The sequence below is a fragment of the Bos indicus x Bos taurus genome, chromosome 11 (genome assembly GCF_003369695.1).
Source record: "Bos indicus x Bos taurus breed Angus x Brahman F1 hybrid chromosome 11, Bos_hybrid_MaternalHap_v2.0, whole genome shotgun sequence".
Classification (NCBI taxonomy): Eukaryota; Metazoa; Chordata; class Mammalia; order Artiodactyla; family Bovidae; genus Bos; species Bos indicus x Bos taurus.
In genome coordinates, this window is record NC_040086.1 from 1185749 (window position 1) to 1206936 (window position 21188).

General features: G+C 50.3%; 2 protein-coding genes across 7 annotated transcripts in view; both read right to left on the reverse strand.

Annotated features, from left to right (window-relative positions):
* Positions 1-10330, reverse strand: part of BCL2L11 (BCL2 like 11) — a 50907-nt gene extending 40577 nt beyond the window's left edge. For 2 of the 6 annotated variants that reach the window (XM_027554523.1, XM_027554528.1), the window contains exons 1-2: positions 8282-8360; positions 5277-5671 (exon numbers count right to left, since the gene is read on the reverse strand). In XM_027554523.1, the coding sequence (XP_027410324.1) occupies positions 5277-5658 (382 nt within the window). In that variant the 5' untranslated portion in view covers positions 5659-5671; positions 8282-8360. Of the gene's footprint in view, positions 1-5276; positions 5672-6646; positions 6840-8281; positions 8361-10231 lie in introns of those variants that run through there. The other 4 variants (XM_027554527.1, XM_027554525.1, XM_027554529.1 and 1 more) reach the window with 4 other exon arrangements.
* ACOXL (acyl-CoA oxidase like) overlaps positions 10232-21188 on the reverse strand; it is a 200126-nt gene continuing 189169 nt past the window's right edge. Inside the window, exon 12 of the mRNA XM_027554367.1 lies at positions 10232-11756. Within this exon, the coding sequence (XP_027410168.1) occupies positions 11556-11756 (201 nt within the window). The 3' untranslated portion in view covers positions 10232-11555. The remainder of the gene's footprint in view (positions 11757-21188) is intronic.

The following is a 21188-nucleotide window of genomic DNA, read 5'->3' on the forward strand; positions in this document are numbered from 1 at the left end:
CTGCAAGGCCAACCCATCCCAACCCATTCTGTTAGGGCAGAATGCTAGCCATAGACCTAATCTGACTTTTTTCTCGTAGTCCCACTTAAAGAAGTAAAAAGAAACTGGTAAGATTAATATCAAAAAATACTTAATGCCCAACAAACATATGCAAAGATGCTCAACGTGACTAACCGTTAGGGAGCTGCGAATCTAAACCACAAGGAGTTATCACCGGACTCCTGCTAAAATGGTTATTGTCAAAAAAAGGTAACAAATGCTGGCTGAGGATGTAGAGGAAAGGAATACTGATGGTGGGAATGTAAATCAGTGCAGCCGCTATGGAAAACAGTATGGAGGTTCCTTAAAAACTAAAAATAGGTCTACTGTAGGAGCCAGCCATCCCACTTCTGGGTACGTATCTGAAAGAATGGAAAGTAAGATCTCAAAGAGAAATACGCACATCCATGTTCACAGCAGTATTATTCACAACAGCAAAGAGATGAAAGCAACCCAATGTTCACCAACAAGTGAATGGATAAAGAAATGTGGTTTATACATACAATGGAGTCTGATTCAGCCTTAAAAAGGAAGGAAATCTGCTTCATGGATTACAATGTGGATGACTCCTCAGGACATTATGCTAAATGAGATAAGCCAGTCAGAAAAAGTCAAGTACCGTGTAACTCCACTCACATGAGGTACCTAATTAGGGTCATCAGAAGTCACACAGAAGGTAGAATGGTGGCTGCCAAGAGCTGGGTGGGAGAGGGAAACGGGGAGGTGCTTTCAGTTCAGGCGCTCAGTCGTGTCCGACTCTTTGCGACCCCATGAATCGCAGCTCGCCAGGCCTCCCTGTCCTTCACCAACTCCCGGAGTTCACTCAGACTCACGCCCATCAAGTCAGTGATGCCATCCAGCCATCTCATCCTCTGTCGTCCCCTTCTCCTCCTGCCCCCAATCCCTCCCAGCATCAGAGTCTTTTCCAATGAGTCAACTCTTCGCATGAGGTGGCCAAAGTACTGGAGTTTCAGCTTTAGCATCATTCCTTCCAAAGAAATCCCAGGGCTGATCTCCTTCGGAATGGACTGGTTCGATCTCTTTGCAGTCCAGGGACTCTCAAGAGTCTTCTCCACAGTTCAACACCACACTTCAAAAGCATCAATTCTTCAGCGCTCAGCCTTCTTCACAGTCCAACTCTCACATCCATACATGACCACAGGAAAAACCATAGCCTTGACTAGACTGACCTTTGTTGGCAAAGTAATGTCTCTGCTTTTCAATGTGCTGTCTGGGTTGGTCATAACTCTCCTTCCCAGGAGTGAGCGTCTTTAACGGCTACCAAGTTTCAGTTGTGCATGACGAGAAAGCTCTAAGAACTGGCCACACAGCAACGTGAAGACATGCAACATGACTACAGAATATCCTCAGAAACAGTGAAGACAGTACATTTTGTGTTTATTAAGATAAAAAATATATAATTTAACCCATATATTTAACCCATATATTCAAAATATCTCAGCAAACAATTCATACAAAAAAGACTGAGGCATTTTACTTTCTTTCTCAGATGCTAAACCTACAAACCCCAGCACGCGCGGACACTGACTGACCTCTCGGCCTGCACTAGTCCCAGGGCAACGGCTCGATGCTCCCGGGCGGCTTCCCCACTGGGCCCGTGCTCCCGCCACCATACCCATCACTCCTACACAACACACCTGACAGCTGGATCTAAATAACAAAACCTATTTTTTGACAAGGGTGGGCAAGGTCATCTTCCTGCAAAGACTTTTTGGGAAACCTTATTTGTCCCTGGTCAGCTCTATGGAAAGGCAAAGCTTGAATGACTCTGAACATCCTCTAAGCACCTCCTCCTCCTCTCCAGATCTCATCAGGACCTTCAGGATGTCATGTCCCCACTCTGAGAGCTCACAGTTTAAAAGAGGAGCCAGTTACCAGCTATAAGCATCGCAGGCACAAGATGCTGAGGGATGGACTTGAAGAACAACTCAATTAACTCCCACCAGTGGATTCTAATGTGCCAGGAATAAGCACAACATTTACCAAAAAAAGTATGGGAGCTGTTAATAACTAGCATTCACCTATACTCAACCTTTCTGAGCTCTGATTTGCAACTGCTTCGACTTCATCTACAAAGCATGAACTTGTACAGAATTTAGTGCACATCTGAATAAAACACATCCATGGCATAAGCACACTCTCCAGAAAAGGCACTCTGCAAATCAACACCTCTTTTGGTGATTCTGATGAGAATACACAGCTCACTAATTTAAGATAGCATTTGCCAAGTCAATCCTCCCAGGGGGTAAAGAGAATAAAATTTGGTAAAACTGAAAAAACTGTCTCTCTTACAAATATTTTTTGAACATATCTTCAGAAAAATTGAGGACGAAGACGACAATGGAAAGACATTTATAGCTCAAACATCTGTTGTATACCCTAGACAAGACTTTACTTTCTCAGGACAAAACCGCAACATACACCCTCTCCACCCCGAGTCACCCAGCAGAAAGCTGTGCTGTGGCCAAAGGAAGCCCTAAGGAAGGCCCTCTTTCTAACCTCCCATTTGTGCTGCCGCTGGTTGAAATCGGTCATAATGACCTCTTTGTGAAAAATGTACTTTGCGACAAATTATCAAAAGCTTCATTGAACATCTTAATGGGTATGGCTGAGCAAGGAGTACTACTCATGGCCACGCTGAGAACACAAGTTGATCAACTCATCATGTCGAAGTGGTCCCCAGGCACTGAAGTATTCTAAGAATAGCCAGGAAAAAAAGTTACAGACTACGAAAGATGCAAGTTTTATTCCTTAACACACTCACATCTTAATCCCCTCCCCCCATCAGTAATTCACTCCAATCCCAATAAATCTCCCAAGAACTTAATACTGAAATGATGCATTAACTTCAGACAAACTCCTCCAAACTTATCATTTAATCCTATGCATTAACCTCTAAGTTATCACACCAACCTACGGGAATGCAGTTAATACTATAAAATTACACCTCAGGATCCATTATTCTATACTTCACAGGTAAAAACCATAACTTCGCTTAATAATTTAGATTATGATCTCGCTAAGCTCTACATCTGTCATCTCAAGTAACGGTGCTTACCTTATAATTAGCTTGCTAAACATCACCAGAAAAAGCACTCATGTCCATCTCTACTTAAACAAAAACACAGAACTACCACACCCACTATTCCTAGTTGAAGGAGGAATATTCCAGGCAATGAGAAACTATTTCTATGCACTAAGTTACCTGCAGAAACTGATACAAAGGTCTGCAGGGGGAAACTATAATAGCTTCTGAAGGATCCTTCAGAAAAAAAAAAAAAAAAGCATGGGGTTTTTAAACATCCACAAGCTTTCCTGGTGGCTCAGATGGGAAAGGATCTGCCTACAATGCAGGAAACCTGGGTTCTATCCTGGGTCGGGAAGATCCCCTAGAGAAGGGAAAGGCTCTCACTCCAGTATTCTTGCCTGGAGAACTCCATAGAAAGAGGAGCCTGGCAGGGCTACAGTCCATGGGGTCACCAAGAGTCAGACACGACTGAGCAACTAACACTTTTCACATTTTCGTTTAAACATGTACTGTAAAACCCCATTCACTCATTTAGTAATTCAGTGTGTACCTATAAATGCTCCTACAGTCAAGAGCATTTTCAAGGGCAGAAAAACAGATGCAAACACCAAGACCTTCTAAGGCTGAAATGAACTCAGGAATAGCAATAACTACAGTAATAGTAAAACTTCCAGTTCCTTTCAAAAGGAAGGGGTCCTAATAAAGCAACTCTCAGCATTTGGCAGGAGATGAGCAGCCAACATGTACAGCTGCCAGTGTTTCTGTCATGTGTCTGTCACTTCCCAGGTGTGTCCAACTTCTGGGTTCTTTCTAATTTTGCAACATGGGGCCAGACCTGCACGGCTTATCCTACTGAAGATTTTATAGACAGACCTCTGTGGTATTTGCAAAACTAGGATTTGTCACTGCGGTCCAGCAGTCACATGTCTACCCTGATTTCATTTTAATTAGCTTTTGACATGGTGTCACCTATGTTTTAAACAGAACCTATGCTGGATTTCTTAATCCTTAATGCTGCCAACTTACTTATATCTCAATACAGGAGAGCTAATCTGGATAAATGATAAGTGAGATTCTGGTGAATCCTAATCAAGATAAGAACCTTTTCCACTACTGAAGAACAGTGATTTGAACCAACCCGCTGATTAGGGTGGCTAGAACTGCATATACTCAGTCACACGCTGGAAGCTGAACTGGTCAAATCAAGCCCACAGATGTTTTTATGTGGCTTGTACTGTGCTTTCAAAATTCTAAATGAGTTACACTGTTTAATAATCAGATTACAGACATCAAGCTCTGCATTCTCAGACTATCTGGCCTGGAGGAAAAACTGCACGGGATCTTCCTCACCCAGGTATCAAACCTGGATCTCCTGCACTGCAGGCAGATTCTTGACCATCTGAGCCACCAGGGAAGCCCCTTCACATAGGAAAACCTACCAGCTAGAGGCCACACAGCCTCACAGCTACACCTGGGGACACCCATATGGACAAGGGCAAATGCTCTTCAAGCTGGCGCGTGCTCCTTCCCTCTGTCAGGGCCCTTACCAAAGGGACTGCCCGACTTTTCTGGGCATCATGCCTGCCACTCCTCCTTCAGACTCTAGAACTGCCTTTAACCCCTGAAATAAAATTCCACAATCTAATCCTGTTAGTACTATGTCCAAACCCCTAACTCCTAGAAAACAAAAGAAGTCTAAAGAGAAATCTAAGTAGAAAACAAACTATTTTCATGGTTCTATGGTGGGAAGGCAGATATGAACTAGTTCATCTTTATAAAAATATCATTTTTTAAATGATTAACTTCTCTCATCTCTTTCTCCAGTTCTGGTTAGGTTATCACGCTATCTGCCATAACTGATTGTGGAGTCCCTTTCAAACGGAATGTCATTAATGAGTACATCTTAACGGTGAGGACAGCATGCAGCAGTTAAGACACTTTACGAAGGCACCGTGGGGTATGATACATACTGCCCAACAGGCTGTTGCATGGACAACTCACTGCTGCCACGAAACTGAGCAACACGCTTTTTAAAATGTTGGTTGGATGTTTTACTTGACATGTGCTCCATTCCCAACAGAACACGAACAAATCAGTAAAAGGAGTCTAAACAGGGGGCTGCTCTAAATGCTCCACACTGATACTTAAGCACCCACGCATGCACAGTCGCCTCCCCGGTATTGCTTACCCATTGCACTGAGATAATGGTTGAAGGCCTGGCAAGGAGGGCTTGGGGTCTGTGTGGATTTGTCACAACTCATGGGTGCCGGGCTCCTGTCTGTGTCAAAAGAGAAATACCCACTGGAGGATCGAGACAGCAAGGAGGATCTTCTCACGAAGATGAAGAGCGGGGATCTGGTAGCGAAAGGGCCAGGGCTGGCCGGTGGGGCCAGCGGGCCCTGTGGGCTGCCTTGGGGGCAGCGGTCCCCTTCTCCTTCAGGATTACCTTGCCGCTCTGTCTGTAAAGAGGTGGGGGCCCCAGGTCTGAGCTGAGGAGGCCTCTCGGCAGGCTGCAATTGTCCACCTTCTCTGTCACACTCAGAACTTACATCGGAAGGTTGCTTTGCCATTTGGTCTTTTTTTCTGCAAGGAAAATTAAAACTAGGGTTATCTTAAGCAAAGGAACAACTACAACGAATACCTAAATGGGCAAGCTTTCACCTCTTCATGACAAATTCTTAGAATTAACACCCAATACTTCAACATTGTTAAAGTCATTACTAATAGAGAAGTTCTCCATAAGATCTTCCAAAATAATAGAAATAACCTTAAAAATAAAGGTATTATTTTTTGGGGGGGTGAAGTGGGGAGAGAGACTAAACTTCCTGCCACCAAACAAAACAGCAACAATGTCAATTACTCCTGGAACCGGTGCTGTAACACACACATACACACGTTTTAGAAGAGGCTGCTTGTTTGAGATCTACTGACAAGTGTTCTTTGCCCAGGGCCCACTAGAATAAGTCAGAAACTCCCCGCGGGCTCTGATTTCCCCGGATCAGATACAACACTGGAGCCCAGGAGCGGGCGCAGATGCAGCGATTGCAGGCGGCTGGCCGCGTTCCCCACTCCGGCCCCATTGTTCTGCCGAAAGTGCTGAGGACAGCAAGTCTGGGGAAGGTTTGGCAAGGGCCGTCAGTCGTAGTAAGTGCGTCACAATAGAGTTTGTAACTCAGCGCGGCTCGGCTCGGCCCCGGCTCTGCGCCCGCCCGCAGTCCCTCCCGCTCCTGGTCCGCGCGCCCCTCCTCCCGCGGTGAGGGGCGGGCGGGGGCGCGGGCAGCTCGCCACACCGAACCCGACAGAACTTCTCCGAGGTACACCCGCGCTGTTGAGTGCACACCTCCGAATGGGAGCAAGGTCCCCCAAGCCGGCTCCTGGCGACCCCAGCCAAATCCACAAGTAACTCCGCACGCTGAGCGGCATCAGGGCGCGCGGCTCCCGCACCTCCAAAACCCTCCCTTCCTAAGGCAATCAGGCCGAAATTTATGTCCGCCCCTTCCCTTCCGAGTCGCGTCCGAGCCCGGGCCCCGCGGCGCCCAGCCCGCGCCTTTCGCCGACCTGGAACCCCCCGACAGTCCACACGAAGGCGGCGCGGGAAACAAAGCCCGAGACTCGCGCTCTGAGCTCCCCGGGCAGCGCAGAGCCTGCAAATCGCCGTCCGCCCGCCGCCGCCGCGCTCCGCCGGGCAGCCGAGGGCTCCGCGCGCCTCGCCTGTGGCCCGCGCTGCCCCGGCCGCAGCAGCCGGGAACATCCTCCGCCTCCTCCCGCTCCTCCCCTCGCGCACTGCGCCCGCCGCCGCCGGCACCGCCGACCTCCCCGCGCCGCCGGCGCCGGGTGCCCGCGCTCCCAATTGGCCCTCGCGCGGTCGCTCGGAGCCGCAGCCAATCGGTGGCGGCGGCGGGGGCGGCGCCTGCCCAATAGGCCGCCGAAGGCGAGGCGATTGTTGACAAACTCGCCTCCGAACGCGGCTCGGGCCCTGACTGCCGCGGGAGCGGCGGCGGAGGTTTCCGGGGCTTCTGGGCCCGGGGCTGCCCAGCCAACCCTGCCCCGCCCCTCCGTCAGTCCTGGCGCCGCGCCCGCCTCTGCTGCTCCCGCCGCCCCCAAGAGCCGGTCACCTGGAGACAAAACAGGACCCGCAGGGCCGGCCCCAGACTCCAGCCCCGGCCGCCGACCCCAGTCCAGGCCCGCTGGGGTGGGCACCCTAAAGGCCACCCTCTCCCCAGCCGAAGCCCCCATCCTCCCCCGACTTCCTCCCTCTTTCTCCCCATGCGCCACGGGACACGCACCAAATGGCCACCGACGCGCACAACCGCGACCACCGCCGATGGGGGCATCGCCGGGGTCCAGCGGGCATTCCACTACCTGCGCCAACCCCGAGTAACAGGCCCCCGAGGGCACGGTACAGCCAGCCAGCCAGCCAGCACTGCGAATGGATCGAGCGGCGCTTGAGCACACCCGAATCGCTAAGAGGGTCGGGACCCACGGACCGGGCCGGTTCTACAGCCACTGGCTCGTCCACCGCGTGCCCCCGGCGGTCGGAGGAGGCCCTCTTGTCTTTTGCTGTTTGTGGATCTTGGGTCTGGCATCGTCCGCAGAGCGCCCGCAGACGGGGCAGTGTCCCCAGACACGTCCCAGAGAGAGAACGAACGCAGCAGCAGCCCAAAACTTCGGCCTGAATGAGTAAAAAGAAAAGCCGAGTCCCGTCAGTTTAATCACCGTCGCTGTTCCATAAATCCTTCACAACGGACCTGCGCCCCGCAAAAAAGCCGAGATGCGAGACCGGATGGCATCTCGCGGCCGCTACTCAGGGCCCGTCGGACCTGGCGGGCGGGCGAGATTTTACGGGCGGGCGCTCAGCCTGGTCCGGCGCGGCTGCCCCCAGGTCCCCAGCCAGCGCGTGGCGCACGCGCTGCCTCCCCCAGTCGGCCAGGGGAGGCTTCACCATCCCGGTGCGCCGCATCCCCGCCCGAGCCGTTAAGTGCTCGCAGCCTCAGTGCGGACGACCCCTCCCCTGCCTGCGGCACGAACTTGACCCGCACCGGTGACCGCCTCCCACCGGACAACACGCGGGACGAGGACGCGCGCCTCTAACCGCACGTGCGCGGGAAGCGGGCTGGAGGTGGCGCCGAGCTGGGTCCCGCGCCAATCTTCCATCCGTACCCGGCCTGCTCCCCGGGACTCGAAAGTATTTACCTTGCGTTTCTCAGTTCGTGAATTAGGGTCAGACATTGGGGGGACGAGGGCCACGGGAACGGCACCGAGGCGGTGGCACCGGCTGCGGCTGCGGCGGCGGCGGCGAGAGCGAGGCGAACCCAAGCAGTCTGAAACGGTGCTGGCCGCAGAGGGCAGGGCGCGCAGGGCGGTTGCGAGAATCCGAGGACAGCGGCGGCGACGGCGAAGTAGGACAGAGCGCTCCTGCAAGACCGAGACCTGGCGGCTGCGCGGAGCGAAGTGAAACCTGCGCGCCTCTGCTGCCCAGCTCAGGCTGGCGGCCCCAGGTCCGGGCCCAATCACCGTGGGCTCCGCCCCCGCTAAGTCCCGCCCGGCGCGCGGGCTGGCAAGCCCCGCCTCCGCGGCGCCGAGGCCGCCCGCGCGTGCAGGCTCGGACAGGTAAAGGAGGGGGCGTCCCCGCCAACTTCCCCGCTGCGCGCGCCGCCGGCCCTGCCCCTGCCGGGCGTGTTTACCCGAGAGACTTGGGCTACGGACTGCTCTGCGCACCCCCATCCCCCATCCCAAAGTGCACTCTCTCCTCCCCACAACCCCCGCAATTCACTGGTGGCCAAGGCGTGCGAGTGGAACAGAGGGGGCGCTCCGGGCACACATTGAGCCAGCACCGGCCTCTGCCGCCCGCGGAAAGCCTCAAGAGGCGCCCCTGAGCCTTGGCTCTGCCTCGGGAGTTTCCCTTCTGAGCCGTCCTGGGGCAGGCGCCGAGACTGGGTGGGTCCTCGGGAACGCGCAGGTCTAAGGGTGAGAGGGGTGTCCCTTTAGTTCTCCCTTCCAGAGGAGGGGGCTCCGCGCTGGACCCCCATCTGCCGACTGCTCATCTTCCTCTCTCTCGCCTAAGGCGGTACTCTTAGGCGGCCTCTCTAAAGCCACCCCAAGCTGCATCCAGCTTTTCTCCCGCGCCAAATCTCCCCTGGTAAGAGGTAAAGCCTGTAATGGGGAGATGAGAAAAGGACCCAGGGCGATCCCCGGATGCGTTTTTCCGCAGCCCCGCTGCGAGACTGGGAGTGAACGCTGAGCAGGTGAAATAGGGAAATGAATAAATCTTTTCAAATCCTTTTAAGAAAAAAGGACTGGGAAGAATCGTGGCCTCCAGATGGGAGATAGGATGGTGCCTCCACTTGGTTGGGTCCTCGAGAATTGTTGGGCTCTCAGAGAACCGTCCAGGAATGGTCCCCTGGCGTGTTAAGGTCAGAGAAGGCAGCGCCGAGGGCCTCGGAGGGTTCGTAGAGAGCAGCAGGGAGAGCGCAATATACCTCCACCCCTCCTCCCTGCGGGTCCCCGTCCGCTTATCCTTAGAGTCCGAAGCCCCACTCCACTCCTTCCCCGAAGCCCCACTCCACTCCTTCCCCGGAAGACCAAAGTCTGTGAACGCCGTGGTCCGCACGCCTACGGCCCTTTCAATACGCATCCTGCTTCCCTACCTCTGCCCTTCCCTGGGCTCCCCTAGTTTTGAGACTCCCGCAGCCGGAGTAGTGGAGGGCAAATCGGTTAGGAGATGGAACATCCTGCCGCGGGAGAAATGAGGCTAGACGGATTACAGACTCAATTTAGAGGCCTCCCTAACCCGAACCCCAGAAGAGTGCCTCGGTGCAGAGAAGCAAATCAGCGAGGAATGATCCCGCCGTCTGGCCACCTTGGTCAGTTTTTATGTTTTATAAGCAAATGCGGAACATTAACAGCAGAGCCCAAGGTTTGTTTTCTCAGCGCAACCTCCCGCGAGTCCTGAGCGAGGTGAAGGAGGCCGAGGGGCTGGAGGACGCGCGCCGGGCTCCACCCCGGGATTTCGCTGCAGGAGGGAAAGGACGCGCGCGGGTGTCTGCAGCTTGGAACTGCCATCAGTGGCTACAGGTGGCGGCCGCAGGCAAACTCTGCGCCTTAACCTCCTATCGCGGCACTCGGGGGGGAAAAGAGACCAACCTTCCGTGCCCTCGAGGAGCCCCAAACCCGCCGCGCGCCCGAGTGCTCCGCGCTCTCCGTGGGGTTGGACGATGAAGACAGGGACCGGAAAAGAACCACACAGAAGAACCCCTGATGGTTGTTTTTTGCTTCTGTGCAGCTCCGCCGCCCCCGCGTCGTCTGCTCTGGTGACCCTGTGAACACTTAAAAAAAAAAAAAAAAAAGGAGTCGGAGAAAGCAGCCGGCTACATGCTCTTATTTGGGCCACAAGCAGGCGGTCAGCTTGGAGGTGGCAGTTCGCGCAACCCAGACTGTGCTGAGGAGCTTCGACCAAGCGCCTGGCGTCGGGTGACGGCGTACCCTTCACGCCCTCTCCCGCAGAGCCGCAGCCTAGGGGAGGGCGGGTAGGTGCGAGGTCTTGGCTCCCGTCCTAGATGTTGCTCTTGTGGACAGAAGCAGAGCGGCGTGCCCTTCTGCCTCCGCGAGATGTGGAGAGGGAAAACGGAGGGCATAGACTGAAAGCAAGAGTGAAGTCGGGCGACATCTATGGCCCTCGCTGGAACCACAGGCGTGTCTCTCCAAGTCCCGAAACCAACTTAACTGCAGTGGATCGCCTCGCTCACCTCCCCGTGCTCTGCAAGCTGCGGGAACCTTCCGGACGCTTAATTTCATTACGAAACTGTATCTCTGTCTGTGCTCTTCTCAAGAACACATTACACTTTAATTTGGTAAAAATGTTTCCTAGCTTCGTCTGGCGGTCGGTCCGGAAGCTGCCAGCCTGGAGGGACACGCCCGGGTTCATGCTTTGCCCAGAGCAAGACTCTAGGTTCACACTCCCCTCTCCTTGCTCGTGTGTTTCCTCGCAGGTCCCCCCCCAACCCCCACCCCGGGGTTGGGGGCTGGGAAAGCGTCACTTGCTGAATTGAACCTTTGCCTACGGGTGTTTCATTTTTAGACGTTTATTTTTCATCCAGCACCACAGTCTTCCCAAATCACTGGGAACCTGAATCACCACTAGCAGCGGGAGACTTTGGATGGCAACCGGCTCTGGAGCGCGCCCAAAGGAAAGCCCACTCGGTGTAGTGCCCTAGGCGGCAGAGGGCACGGCCCGGCGAGTCGGGGTTACTTGGGGAGGATAAAAGGCCGCGTTCCGGATCGGAAATGGGGCTGCCGCCTCCCAACAGCCAAGTGGCCTGGCCAGCCTCAGCGGGAACCCCATTCCATGACCGAAATCCCTGGGGGCCGCGGAGCAGCGCGTGCCAGCCGGCCTCGGGCCCCAGCTCCAGGCGTCTGAGAAGCATTCTGGCAGCTGCGGGCGGGCCACCACCCTGGCCGCCCCACCCGCTTACAACTTGGCTCCCAGCTTGGGCCGCGGAGACCGCGCTCTTTCCCCGGCCAGGGAATGCTGTGGTGCTGGGTACAAAACCCAGGCGGCGTTCGGGTTGGCGAATCCAGCGATCGGTGCGTGGAGGGAGGCGTGTGAGATGTTAAAGGCAGAGATCACCCTTAGGGCATCATCCTTCACTGAGTTGCACAAATGGAGCAACTGCAAAAGACAACACAGGCGAACGGGTCAGATGTTGGCTCACTCCGCATAGCGCTTTGGTGCCAGCCGCTTCACGCCCACCCGCAAGCACCGGCACACCAGCGGTCGCTGACACTAGTTTCCCTTCCGATTTCCTGGGACCCATGAGGGTAAGAGGCTGTTGGTCACCGTCACAAGCCTTCTTCATCTTAGGAATTCCTAGCTCTTGACACTTAGTCTGGCAGAAACAAGCTTATTCCGCGAAGGCGTGGGTGTGGGCTCCAAATTAGCGGGGGGGGGGGGCGGCGGAGATCAACACCTGGAAAATCCCCCTTTCCAGCCTCCACTCCCCTTCCCCCATCTCTCCTCCGTTTCTTTCCCTTTCCCTCCACTCTACCTCTGGAGTGACTGGGGTGCCACCCTCTGGCACACAGAGGCAACTGAAGAGCAAAAGCATCAGAAAAAGGTGAACCAGTGGAGACTTCCCGCTATTCCACAATGACCAGCACTTCCCACCCCTGGCTGGCAGACACCACAGTTCCTGAAACATCTGCACAGGGGGGCTGGGGGACCAAGGCCATGCACTGGTACCTTTGTGCACCTCCCACCCCCGCTGCTGTGCAGGAAATATACCTGCGCAGGAAATATAACACAAAGGAACCCCACTGACACCCTTGTGTCCTGACAAAAGTTGGAAGGCACAGATAAGCTTTTCCTGCAGAAGAGAAAGGGAAATGCAGGCCAGTGATTTTGAAGGAGCTGCACTGAGTGTATTTTTATTTCATTTCCCATGGTTTAGGTGCCAGGAAAAAAAAAAAAAAAAAAAAAGCTCTTAAACATAATAGATTGTTTTCCTAAACCTTGACAAGGGCAGGGCAGAAGAACTACTTTCCTTTCCCACTTACTAGCTACACAATTTACTCCTCCATTTTTCAAGTTTTCAGCCAGCCATAAATTTCTTTCGCTCACTAAATTACAGTTAGCCCCCAGGTTTTTATGGTTTATTTTTATGGTTTTTAAAACATCACTTACACCAACCCCACCTTTGCCCTCATGGTGGCGGTCATCGCTGAGTTACACTAATGCTGTTAAGACAACAGTTCTTTGCAACAGTTCAAAATGCCACTTTAGGTGTTCAGAGACAATGAGAGTGGGCTCCCCAAGGGGGGATGGGGAGTAGGTGGGGAAAGAACATCAATTTTAATAGTCTAACAATCCATCTTCCCTTAAAATTTGCTCTATTACATCAGTATTTTCTAATGAAAACCTTCATTCTTTACACACTGTGGTTAAGCATCATCAAATCAGTACTGAAAAGACTTTGATCACATTCACAAGGTGCACTATGATGAACTTTCACTGACCAAGATTTCAAAGTTTGTAATTAATACTCTTGACAAATCCCTGACTAATCTGTCAACTCTGTATCTACCCACACAGTTCAAAACCATGAGATGGTGTGCAAGTCCCTAAAGCTTCCACACATTGTAGTATCATTACTGGAGACAAATTTTCCTTTTGGTTAGCATTATGAAACTCAACCAATTCTGTAGTATATTCTACAATTCTACAAGGGAAAATTCAATTATTCAATTATTCAAATGAGTATTGCATGGAAGAGAATATGGGTTTGGTTTGTCTGTTGCCGATCACAGAATAAGGATCCAGAGGTAGAAATTATAAGAGGCAGATTTCTTTTCTTTCTTTCTTTTTTGGATAGGTGTGGGTATGTGTATGCTTAGTCATGTCCAATTCTTTGCAACCCCATGGACTATAGCCCACCAGGCTTCTCTGTCCATGGGATTCTCCAAGCAAGAATACTGGAGTAGGTTGCCATTTCCTTCTCTAGGGGATCTTCCAGACCCAGGGATGGAACCTGTATTTCCTGCATTACAGGCGAATTCTTAATACTAGCACCACTAAGGAAGCCAAGAAGTGGATTTATTTAGAGAGAAATGCACTCCACAGAGTGTGGGCCATCTCAGAAGGCTAGAGGACTGGGAAATAGGGTGTGGTTAGTTTTTACGGACTAGGTAATTTCATAGGCTAATGAGTGGAAGGGTTATTCCAACTATTACAGGGGAAGGGGGTAGGGATTTCTAGGAATTGGTCTCCCACCCACTTTTTGGTCTTTGATGGTTGGCCTCAAAAGTGTCATGGTGCAGGTGGGTGTGTCATTTAGCTTGTTGATGTATTTCAAAGAACCCGTACTGACGCTTCCCCGATGGCTTAGTGGGTTCTCAATGCAAGAGACACAGGAGACACAGGTTTGATCTCTAGGTTGGGAAGATCCCCTTGAGGAGGAAATGGCAACCCACTCCAGTATTCTTGCCTGAAAAATCCCATGGACAGAGGAGCCTGGCAAGCTACAGTCCATTGAGTCACATAGAATCAGATATGACTTAGCGCCTGAGCACGAACGCAAAATAGCCCTCCTCCTTTCTTTCTCCATTTGTCACAGACTGCAACACAAACCCAAAATGACAAGGGTCCAGATGGAAGGATGAAGCAGCATTCCTGTTTGACTCTGATCCCAGGTAGCCTCCTACCTCTGGGAGGGATGGTAATGATAATGATCATTCTTCCACTTACAAAGTGTGTACTGTAGTCCCCAGCTGTGTCGGGGACATTCTGTGCTCTAGAGTAGAGGTGCATACTGCAGAGACAGGCTCCAACATTGTGGCGCTACAGTGTGGTTTTAGACACTTTTTACAAATACAATTCTTCATATAACGTAAGCAGTAGCTAATATAGCATTGATTAGTACACAGTTACAGCATTTTCTTGGGCTTTCCTGATGGCTCAGTGGTAAATCAGCCCAAGATGCAGGAGACATTTGTTCCATCCCTGGTTTGGGAAGATACCCTGGAGAAGGATATGGCAACCCACTCCAATATTCTTGTCTGGGGAATCCCATGAACAGAGGAGGCTGGCAGGCTATAATCCATGGGGTCACAAAAGAGTCAGACACAATTTAGCAACTAAACAACAGTAACAGCAGCATTTTCTTATTACTGCTGCTGCTGCTGCTAAGTCGCTTCAGTCGTGTCTGACTCTGTGCGACCCCATAGACGGCAGCCCATCAGGCTCCCCCATCCCTGGGATTCTCCAGGCAAGAACACTGGAGTGGGTTGCCATTCCTTCTCCAATGCATGAAAATGAAAAGTGAAAGTGAAATCGCTCAGTCGTCTCCAACTCTTAGCAACCCCATGGACTGCAGCCTCCATCCATAGTATTTTCCAGGCAAGAGTACTGGAGTGGGGTGCCATTGCCTTCTCCAATACTTCTATAAGTATAAAATGATACATATTGTAACCTCTTTTCCCCCACTCTGTCCTGCCAGTGAGCCAATGGTGCTGGACAGAGTACCTCGAGTCCATTCATCTCTTTGTAAAGAGTATTCACCAGTTTTCGGAAAAACATCAATGGAGAAGTGCCCTTAAATATAAGAGAATATGAACAAGTTATAAATTCTTGCAGAAATTTTTTAAAAGGACAGGCCAAAAGCAGGGGAAGTATTGGTCTAAAAATAAGAACATAAAATCTGGGACTTCCTCAGTGGTCCAGTGGCCAACTAGATCCCATAAACCACAACTAAGAGTTCAACTGCAACAAAATAAACGTTAAAAAAAAAAAAAAAAGAAAGAACGGAAGATGCATTGAAGTATCGGGTGAGGAGGATTGGAAATATCTACTTTAAAGAAAGAGGAAGCACTCCATAATGGAGGGACAGTATGTGGATATGTGAATATGTGTATTGGGGGTGGGGTTTATAATGTTGATTTTTGCTTTCCACCCCTGCCTGGTTGCAGTAGGTTAGTTTTTTCTCTCTCTCTGACTCTCCTTGCATTTTTCTCATTCCAGCTGGGAGAGCAGAATGGCCTAGGACGGGCAGTGACTAAGCTTCATAGTCTTCTAAACAAACTTTATTTTCTATGGTGTTGGTATTAATCATAGAACAGATGCCCAAGTTTCAAGGTACCCAGCGCACTTACAGTAGCACCCCAGCTCTTCCTGAGACTCTCTGCAGGTTTGCCTGCCTCTTCCCATATCCCCGTCGCTGTTCCCAGCACCAGATGACCTCAAACTGTTCTCTGTTTGTGTAAAGTCCCTTATCCCAACTTGAAATGTCCATTAATTAGCCCATTTCTTGCTTGGGCTCCATGATAGAGCCTTTTCCTCCTTGAGAATAGAGCCCTTAAATCTGGGCTGCCTTGTGACTTGCTTTGACCAATAGAATGTGGAGAAAGTGACGCTGTGTGAGTTTCAGAGCATGGGTTTCAAGAAGGCTTTCAACTTCTACTCTCACTCCACTGGGACCCTGAGACCCCTTGCCGTGCAGAGGCCTGGCCCAGCTTGTCAGAGGATGAGCGGTCACATGGGGGAAGAGCCAGACCCACAGCTAGACACGTGAGCGAGGCCATCTCAGACCCCTCAGTCCTATTAAACTTGGATTGCAGTTATGGTACTGAAGGCTAGCTCAAGAATTATGCTAGAACCCAGGTTGCCTATCCAGAGAATTTCAAAGAATAAACAACTTTTATTTCATGACACTTAAGTTTTAGAGATGTATATTACACAGCAATAGGTAACTGAAACAAAAAATTTAATTCAACTTTCCATCCACTGGGGATCTTCAGCTTCACTTCTACCTTCTTACTTTAGTTATCTGAGGACAATTTTATAATTATACAAAGAGTTGACAGGTGTAGAACTCAAGAGCCTCTTGATGAAGGTGAAAGAGGATATTGAAAAAAGCTGGCTTAAAACAACATTCAAAAAATTAAGATCATGGCATCCAGCCCCATCACTTCATGGCAAATAGAAGGGGAAAAAGGGGAAAGAGTGACAGATTTTATTTTCTTGGGCTCCAGAAATCAATGTGGACAGTGTCTGTAGCCATGAAATTAAAAGATGCTTTCTCCTTGGAAAGAAAGCTAAGACAAATCTAGACATTGTATTAAAAGCAGAGACATCACTTTACCGATGGAGAAGGCAATGGCACCCCACTCCAGCACTCTTGCCTGGAAAATCCCATGGACGGAGGAGCCTGGTGGGCCGCAGTCCATGGGGTCGCTAAGAGTCGGACAAGACTCAGCGACTTTACTTTCACTTTTCACTTTCATGCATTGGAGAAGGAAATGGCAATCCACTCCTGGAGAATCCCAGGGACGGGGGAGCCTCGTGGGCTGCCGTCTGTGGGGTCGCACAGAGTCGGACACGACTGAAGCGACTTAGCAGCAGCAGCACTTTACCGACAAAGGTCCATATAGTTAAGCTATGGATTTTCCAGTAGTCATGTACAGATGTAAGAGTTGAACCATAAAGAAGGTGCTTTTGAACTGTGGTGTTGGAGAAGACTCTTGAGAGTCCCTTGGACAGCAAGGAGATCAAACCAGTCAATCCTAAAGGAAATCAACCCTGAATATTCATTAGAAGGACTGATGCTGAAGCTGAAGCTCCAATACTTTGGCCACCTGATGTGAAGAACTGACTCATTTGAAAAGACCCTGATGCTGGGATTGAGGGTAGGAGGAGAAAGGATGACAGAGGATGATATGGTTGGATGGCATCATCAACTCCATCGACATGAGTTTGAGGAAGCTCCAAGAGATAGTGAAGAACAGGGAAGCCTGATGTACTGCAGTCCTTGGGGTTCCAAAGAGTCAGACATGACTTAGTGCATGAACGACAACAGGTGTAGCTGATAGGCTTAATGGAAAGACAGAACATCAGTCCTGAAAGAATAAAACTAAATGAGCATCCAGTGGTAGGGTATGTGGGGGAGAATTTGAATAGCAGGCTGGAGATCTCACTGCAGGCCACCACCCAGCCCACTTCCCTAGTGCAGTTTAGAAGGCAAATCACCAGGACCTGCCTTAAAACCATCCTCCACTCCTTCAGCTTCTCTGTGAGGGGCTTCTGTTGTTGTTGTTTTAGTCGATAAGTCATGTCCGACTCTTTTGTGACCCCATGGACTGTAGCCCGCCAGGCTCCTCTGTCCATGGGATTTCCCAGGGGATCTTCCCAACCCAGGGATCAAACCTGCGTCTCCTGCATTGGCAGGTGGATTCTGAAACCACTGAGTCACCAGGAAAGCCAAACCTCCAGCAAAAATCCTCAGTACAAGCCAAGTGTCCGGGATGGGGAAAAAAGAAAGTATTTGTAACCAGCGATCCCAAGTCTTGTAACTGCTTAAGTTCTCCTGTGCCATCGGTCAAGGGAAATGGATGGGGCCTGGTCAGGCTGAACCAGAAGCAGCTGGTATGACGGATGGGTGCCTCTTTATCACCTTACTTCAGCAGGAATGTAGGGTTTCCTGACTCCCAGAGCTGTTTTAAACAATGATGGCCCAGGACATTCCCAGGTGGTCTAGTGGTTAAGACCTCACCTTCCAATGCAGGGGGTGCAGGTTCGATCTGTGGTTGGGAAGCTAAGATACCACATGCCTCATGCTCTAAAAAACTAAATACAAAACAGAAGCAATATTGCAACAAATTAAATAAAGACTTTGGCCCACATCAAGAAATCTTCGGGAAAAAAAAATACATTTAAAAAGAACAAAAGAACAAGGATGGCCAGCAGGGGATTATCTCCAAGGCCTGAGTCTGTCTGTTCTAGGATGTGGATGAGAGGATGGAGTGAGGTGATTATGTGACGGCCACAGTGTAAGCTGCAAAAGGCAGGAAAGCAGGAACTTGTCAACTGTTTATCCCCAAAATGCCATCATCAAGGCCTCTAAAGGCTTCTAAGGAACTCCTATTCGGGAAGTTTCAACGCAAACCTGTCCATTTACACATAAAGTCAGGGGCTGACCTGACAGGATGTGAAATCAGGCGTGGGTACCTGGACGCACTTGCCACTTCTATCCAGTTGGACTGCTCTTTATTCTCTGATGCTCAATATTTCTCACTTAAAACCGTTTTAAAGAGCACTCTCCTTAAAGAAGAGGGTCTAAACATCAACACATTGGCCTTTCATCCAAGGCATTGCTGGACTCCACCTGGGAGGTGATGGCAGCTAGACAGAGACAAATGGGAACAGGCACAGAGACACCTTCTCTTACGAGTCCCCTCTGTGAGATGTGCGAAACCTTCATCCTGATGGGTGTGCGCAGGTGTGTGTGTCTGTGAAACAATATCAGAATGTGTTGCCTCATTTCAGTGAGCCACCTGCTCCAGATGGTTGTTGAAAATGTTAAATAAAACGGGGTGTCAGCGTACGTCCCCCAGACACGCTTCAAACATGTCTCATCAAAGGCAAGGTCGATTCATTTTTGTCTTCTGTCTTCATCACTCATGGAAAGCCATCCAGGCTTTCTCTGCTCTGTTCATTTTTATCCTGGAATCTGGCATGAGAACTCCCTGTACTCTCCTCGGTAGCCCCTTTAATTCAGACTTTCATTATGTTCTCTAGATTTTTGCAGGGCTAGTGGCTCAGATGGTAAAGAATCTGCCTGCAATGCAGGAGACCCAGGTTCGATCCCTGAGTTGGGAAGATCCCATGGAGAAAGGAATGGCAACCCACTCCCATATTCTTGCCTGGGGAATCCCATGGACAGAGGAGCCTGGCTGGCTAGAGTCCATGGGGTCGCAAAGAATGAGACATGACTGAGCAAGTAACACACATAGATTCTTGCTGCCCAAAGTTACCTTCCTTGAGTATCTTTTAAAACACTTTTACTTTTGGCTGTGCTGGGTCTCCGTTGCTGCAGGGGCTTTTCTCTAGTTGTAGCAAGCAGGGACTGCTCTCTAGTTGCAGTGCGCGGGCTTCTCGTTGCTTCTCTTGCTGTGGAACACGGGCTCTAGGGCGCGTGGGCTCAGTAGTTGAAGCACAAGGGCTTAGTTGCTCTGCGTCATGTGGGATATTTTGGATTGGGGACTGAACCCATGTCTCCTGCACTGACAGGCTGATTCTTTACCACTGAGCCACCAGGGAAGTCCTGAGTACTCTTTTTTTTTTTTCCCTGATCATTCTTCTTCCCCAAAGCCTGGAATCACCCACCTGCTTCTCAGGTTAAGGGAAAATGACCGACTGTGAACTTGAATCCTTTAGCAGTACTCAGTATATTGAGTTCCCATAACTATGATAGTCTCATCATGCACTATCCAGGCACAATCTGCATTCTCTACTTGCACCAAGGAAACTTATCCTGCTTCCACCAGATGCTCTTCACTCTCGGGAACTGGACCACATCCCCATGCTCCCTCACTGGCACAGCACAGTGTGACCGGCTCTCTTCCAGGTTTTGTACTTCAAGTCTTGCTGCTTCTGTAAAGCCATCCTCAAATACTTGCCATGTTAGTCGAAACAACCTGGACAGGTCATTTCATTTTGCCAACCCTCAGTTTCTGCATCTGTAGAAAGGGAATATTATCCGTCTCTCTCAGGGGTTTGTAAGGATTAAGCAATAAACATGTAAATATTTATATTATATCATAATAAAGCATTTAGCATTACTGGTTTTGTCACATAGAAGATACTAGCTAGATAATGATCCCCTCCATCTGCTTTTCCATCACTTTCAATTTTCCTGAACACCTAGTTCTTAGCTGTATATCTATGTATGACTATTATATATATATATGACTGTTGTATATATATATTCAGTTCACAATTTTCATTTGCTCTTCTTTACAACTTTGATTTCTTAGCTGCATTTTATGATGGCTGCTTTAAAATCATCAAATAATTCTAACATCTCTGTCATCTCAGTGTTGGTATCTATCAACTATCTTCAAGGTCTTCCTTATTCTTGGTCTGATGACTGATTTTCAACTGAGACTTGGACGTTCTGGGGCATGACGTTGGGAGAAGCTGGTTCGTATTTTAATCTCTGGTTGGAACTGGTCTCGTCTGACGGCGGTTTGGTAGTGTCAGGCAGCAAAAGGTCATTATCTTTCTGGATGTTATCAGACTCTTCTTCCAGAACTCACTCTTGGGTCAGTAACAAGATGTCAGGGCACAGGAGAAGCGCACAGCTGCTCTCGGCAGGCGATACGGCATCGTTTAGGCTTCTGCTCTACTTGTCGAGGCCAAGCGACGGTGGCGTGGCTGCCCGTTGTGCTCTGAGACCCCCTCTGATTTGGACTACTGGGAAGACTGTGGCCACGACCAGGGGGAGTTCCACCCATCGCCTTCAGAATGGCCCCTCTCCACGCCGAAGCTGACCTCAAGGAAAGGACAGCCTGCTTTACAGAAGGATAGCAAACCCACTGGAAACAGATCCATCTTATTTTTAAACTGTATTTTATTTTTCAGTTTATTTTTATTTATTTGGTAAAAACAGGGCTTCCCAGGTGGTGCTAGTTGTAAGTTTATATGGGCATCTGACCCCCTGTGGCCTAGGAAGTCAGGAGCGATGGGTTGGCAGAGAATTCTCTTATGAAAGTACACCAGGCAGCCAAAGTATACAACAAGACTCCACCACTCTCTCAACCTGTGACCATGAGC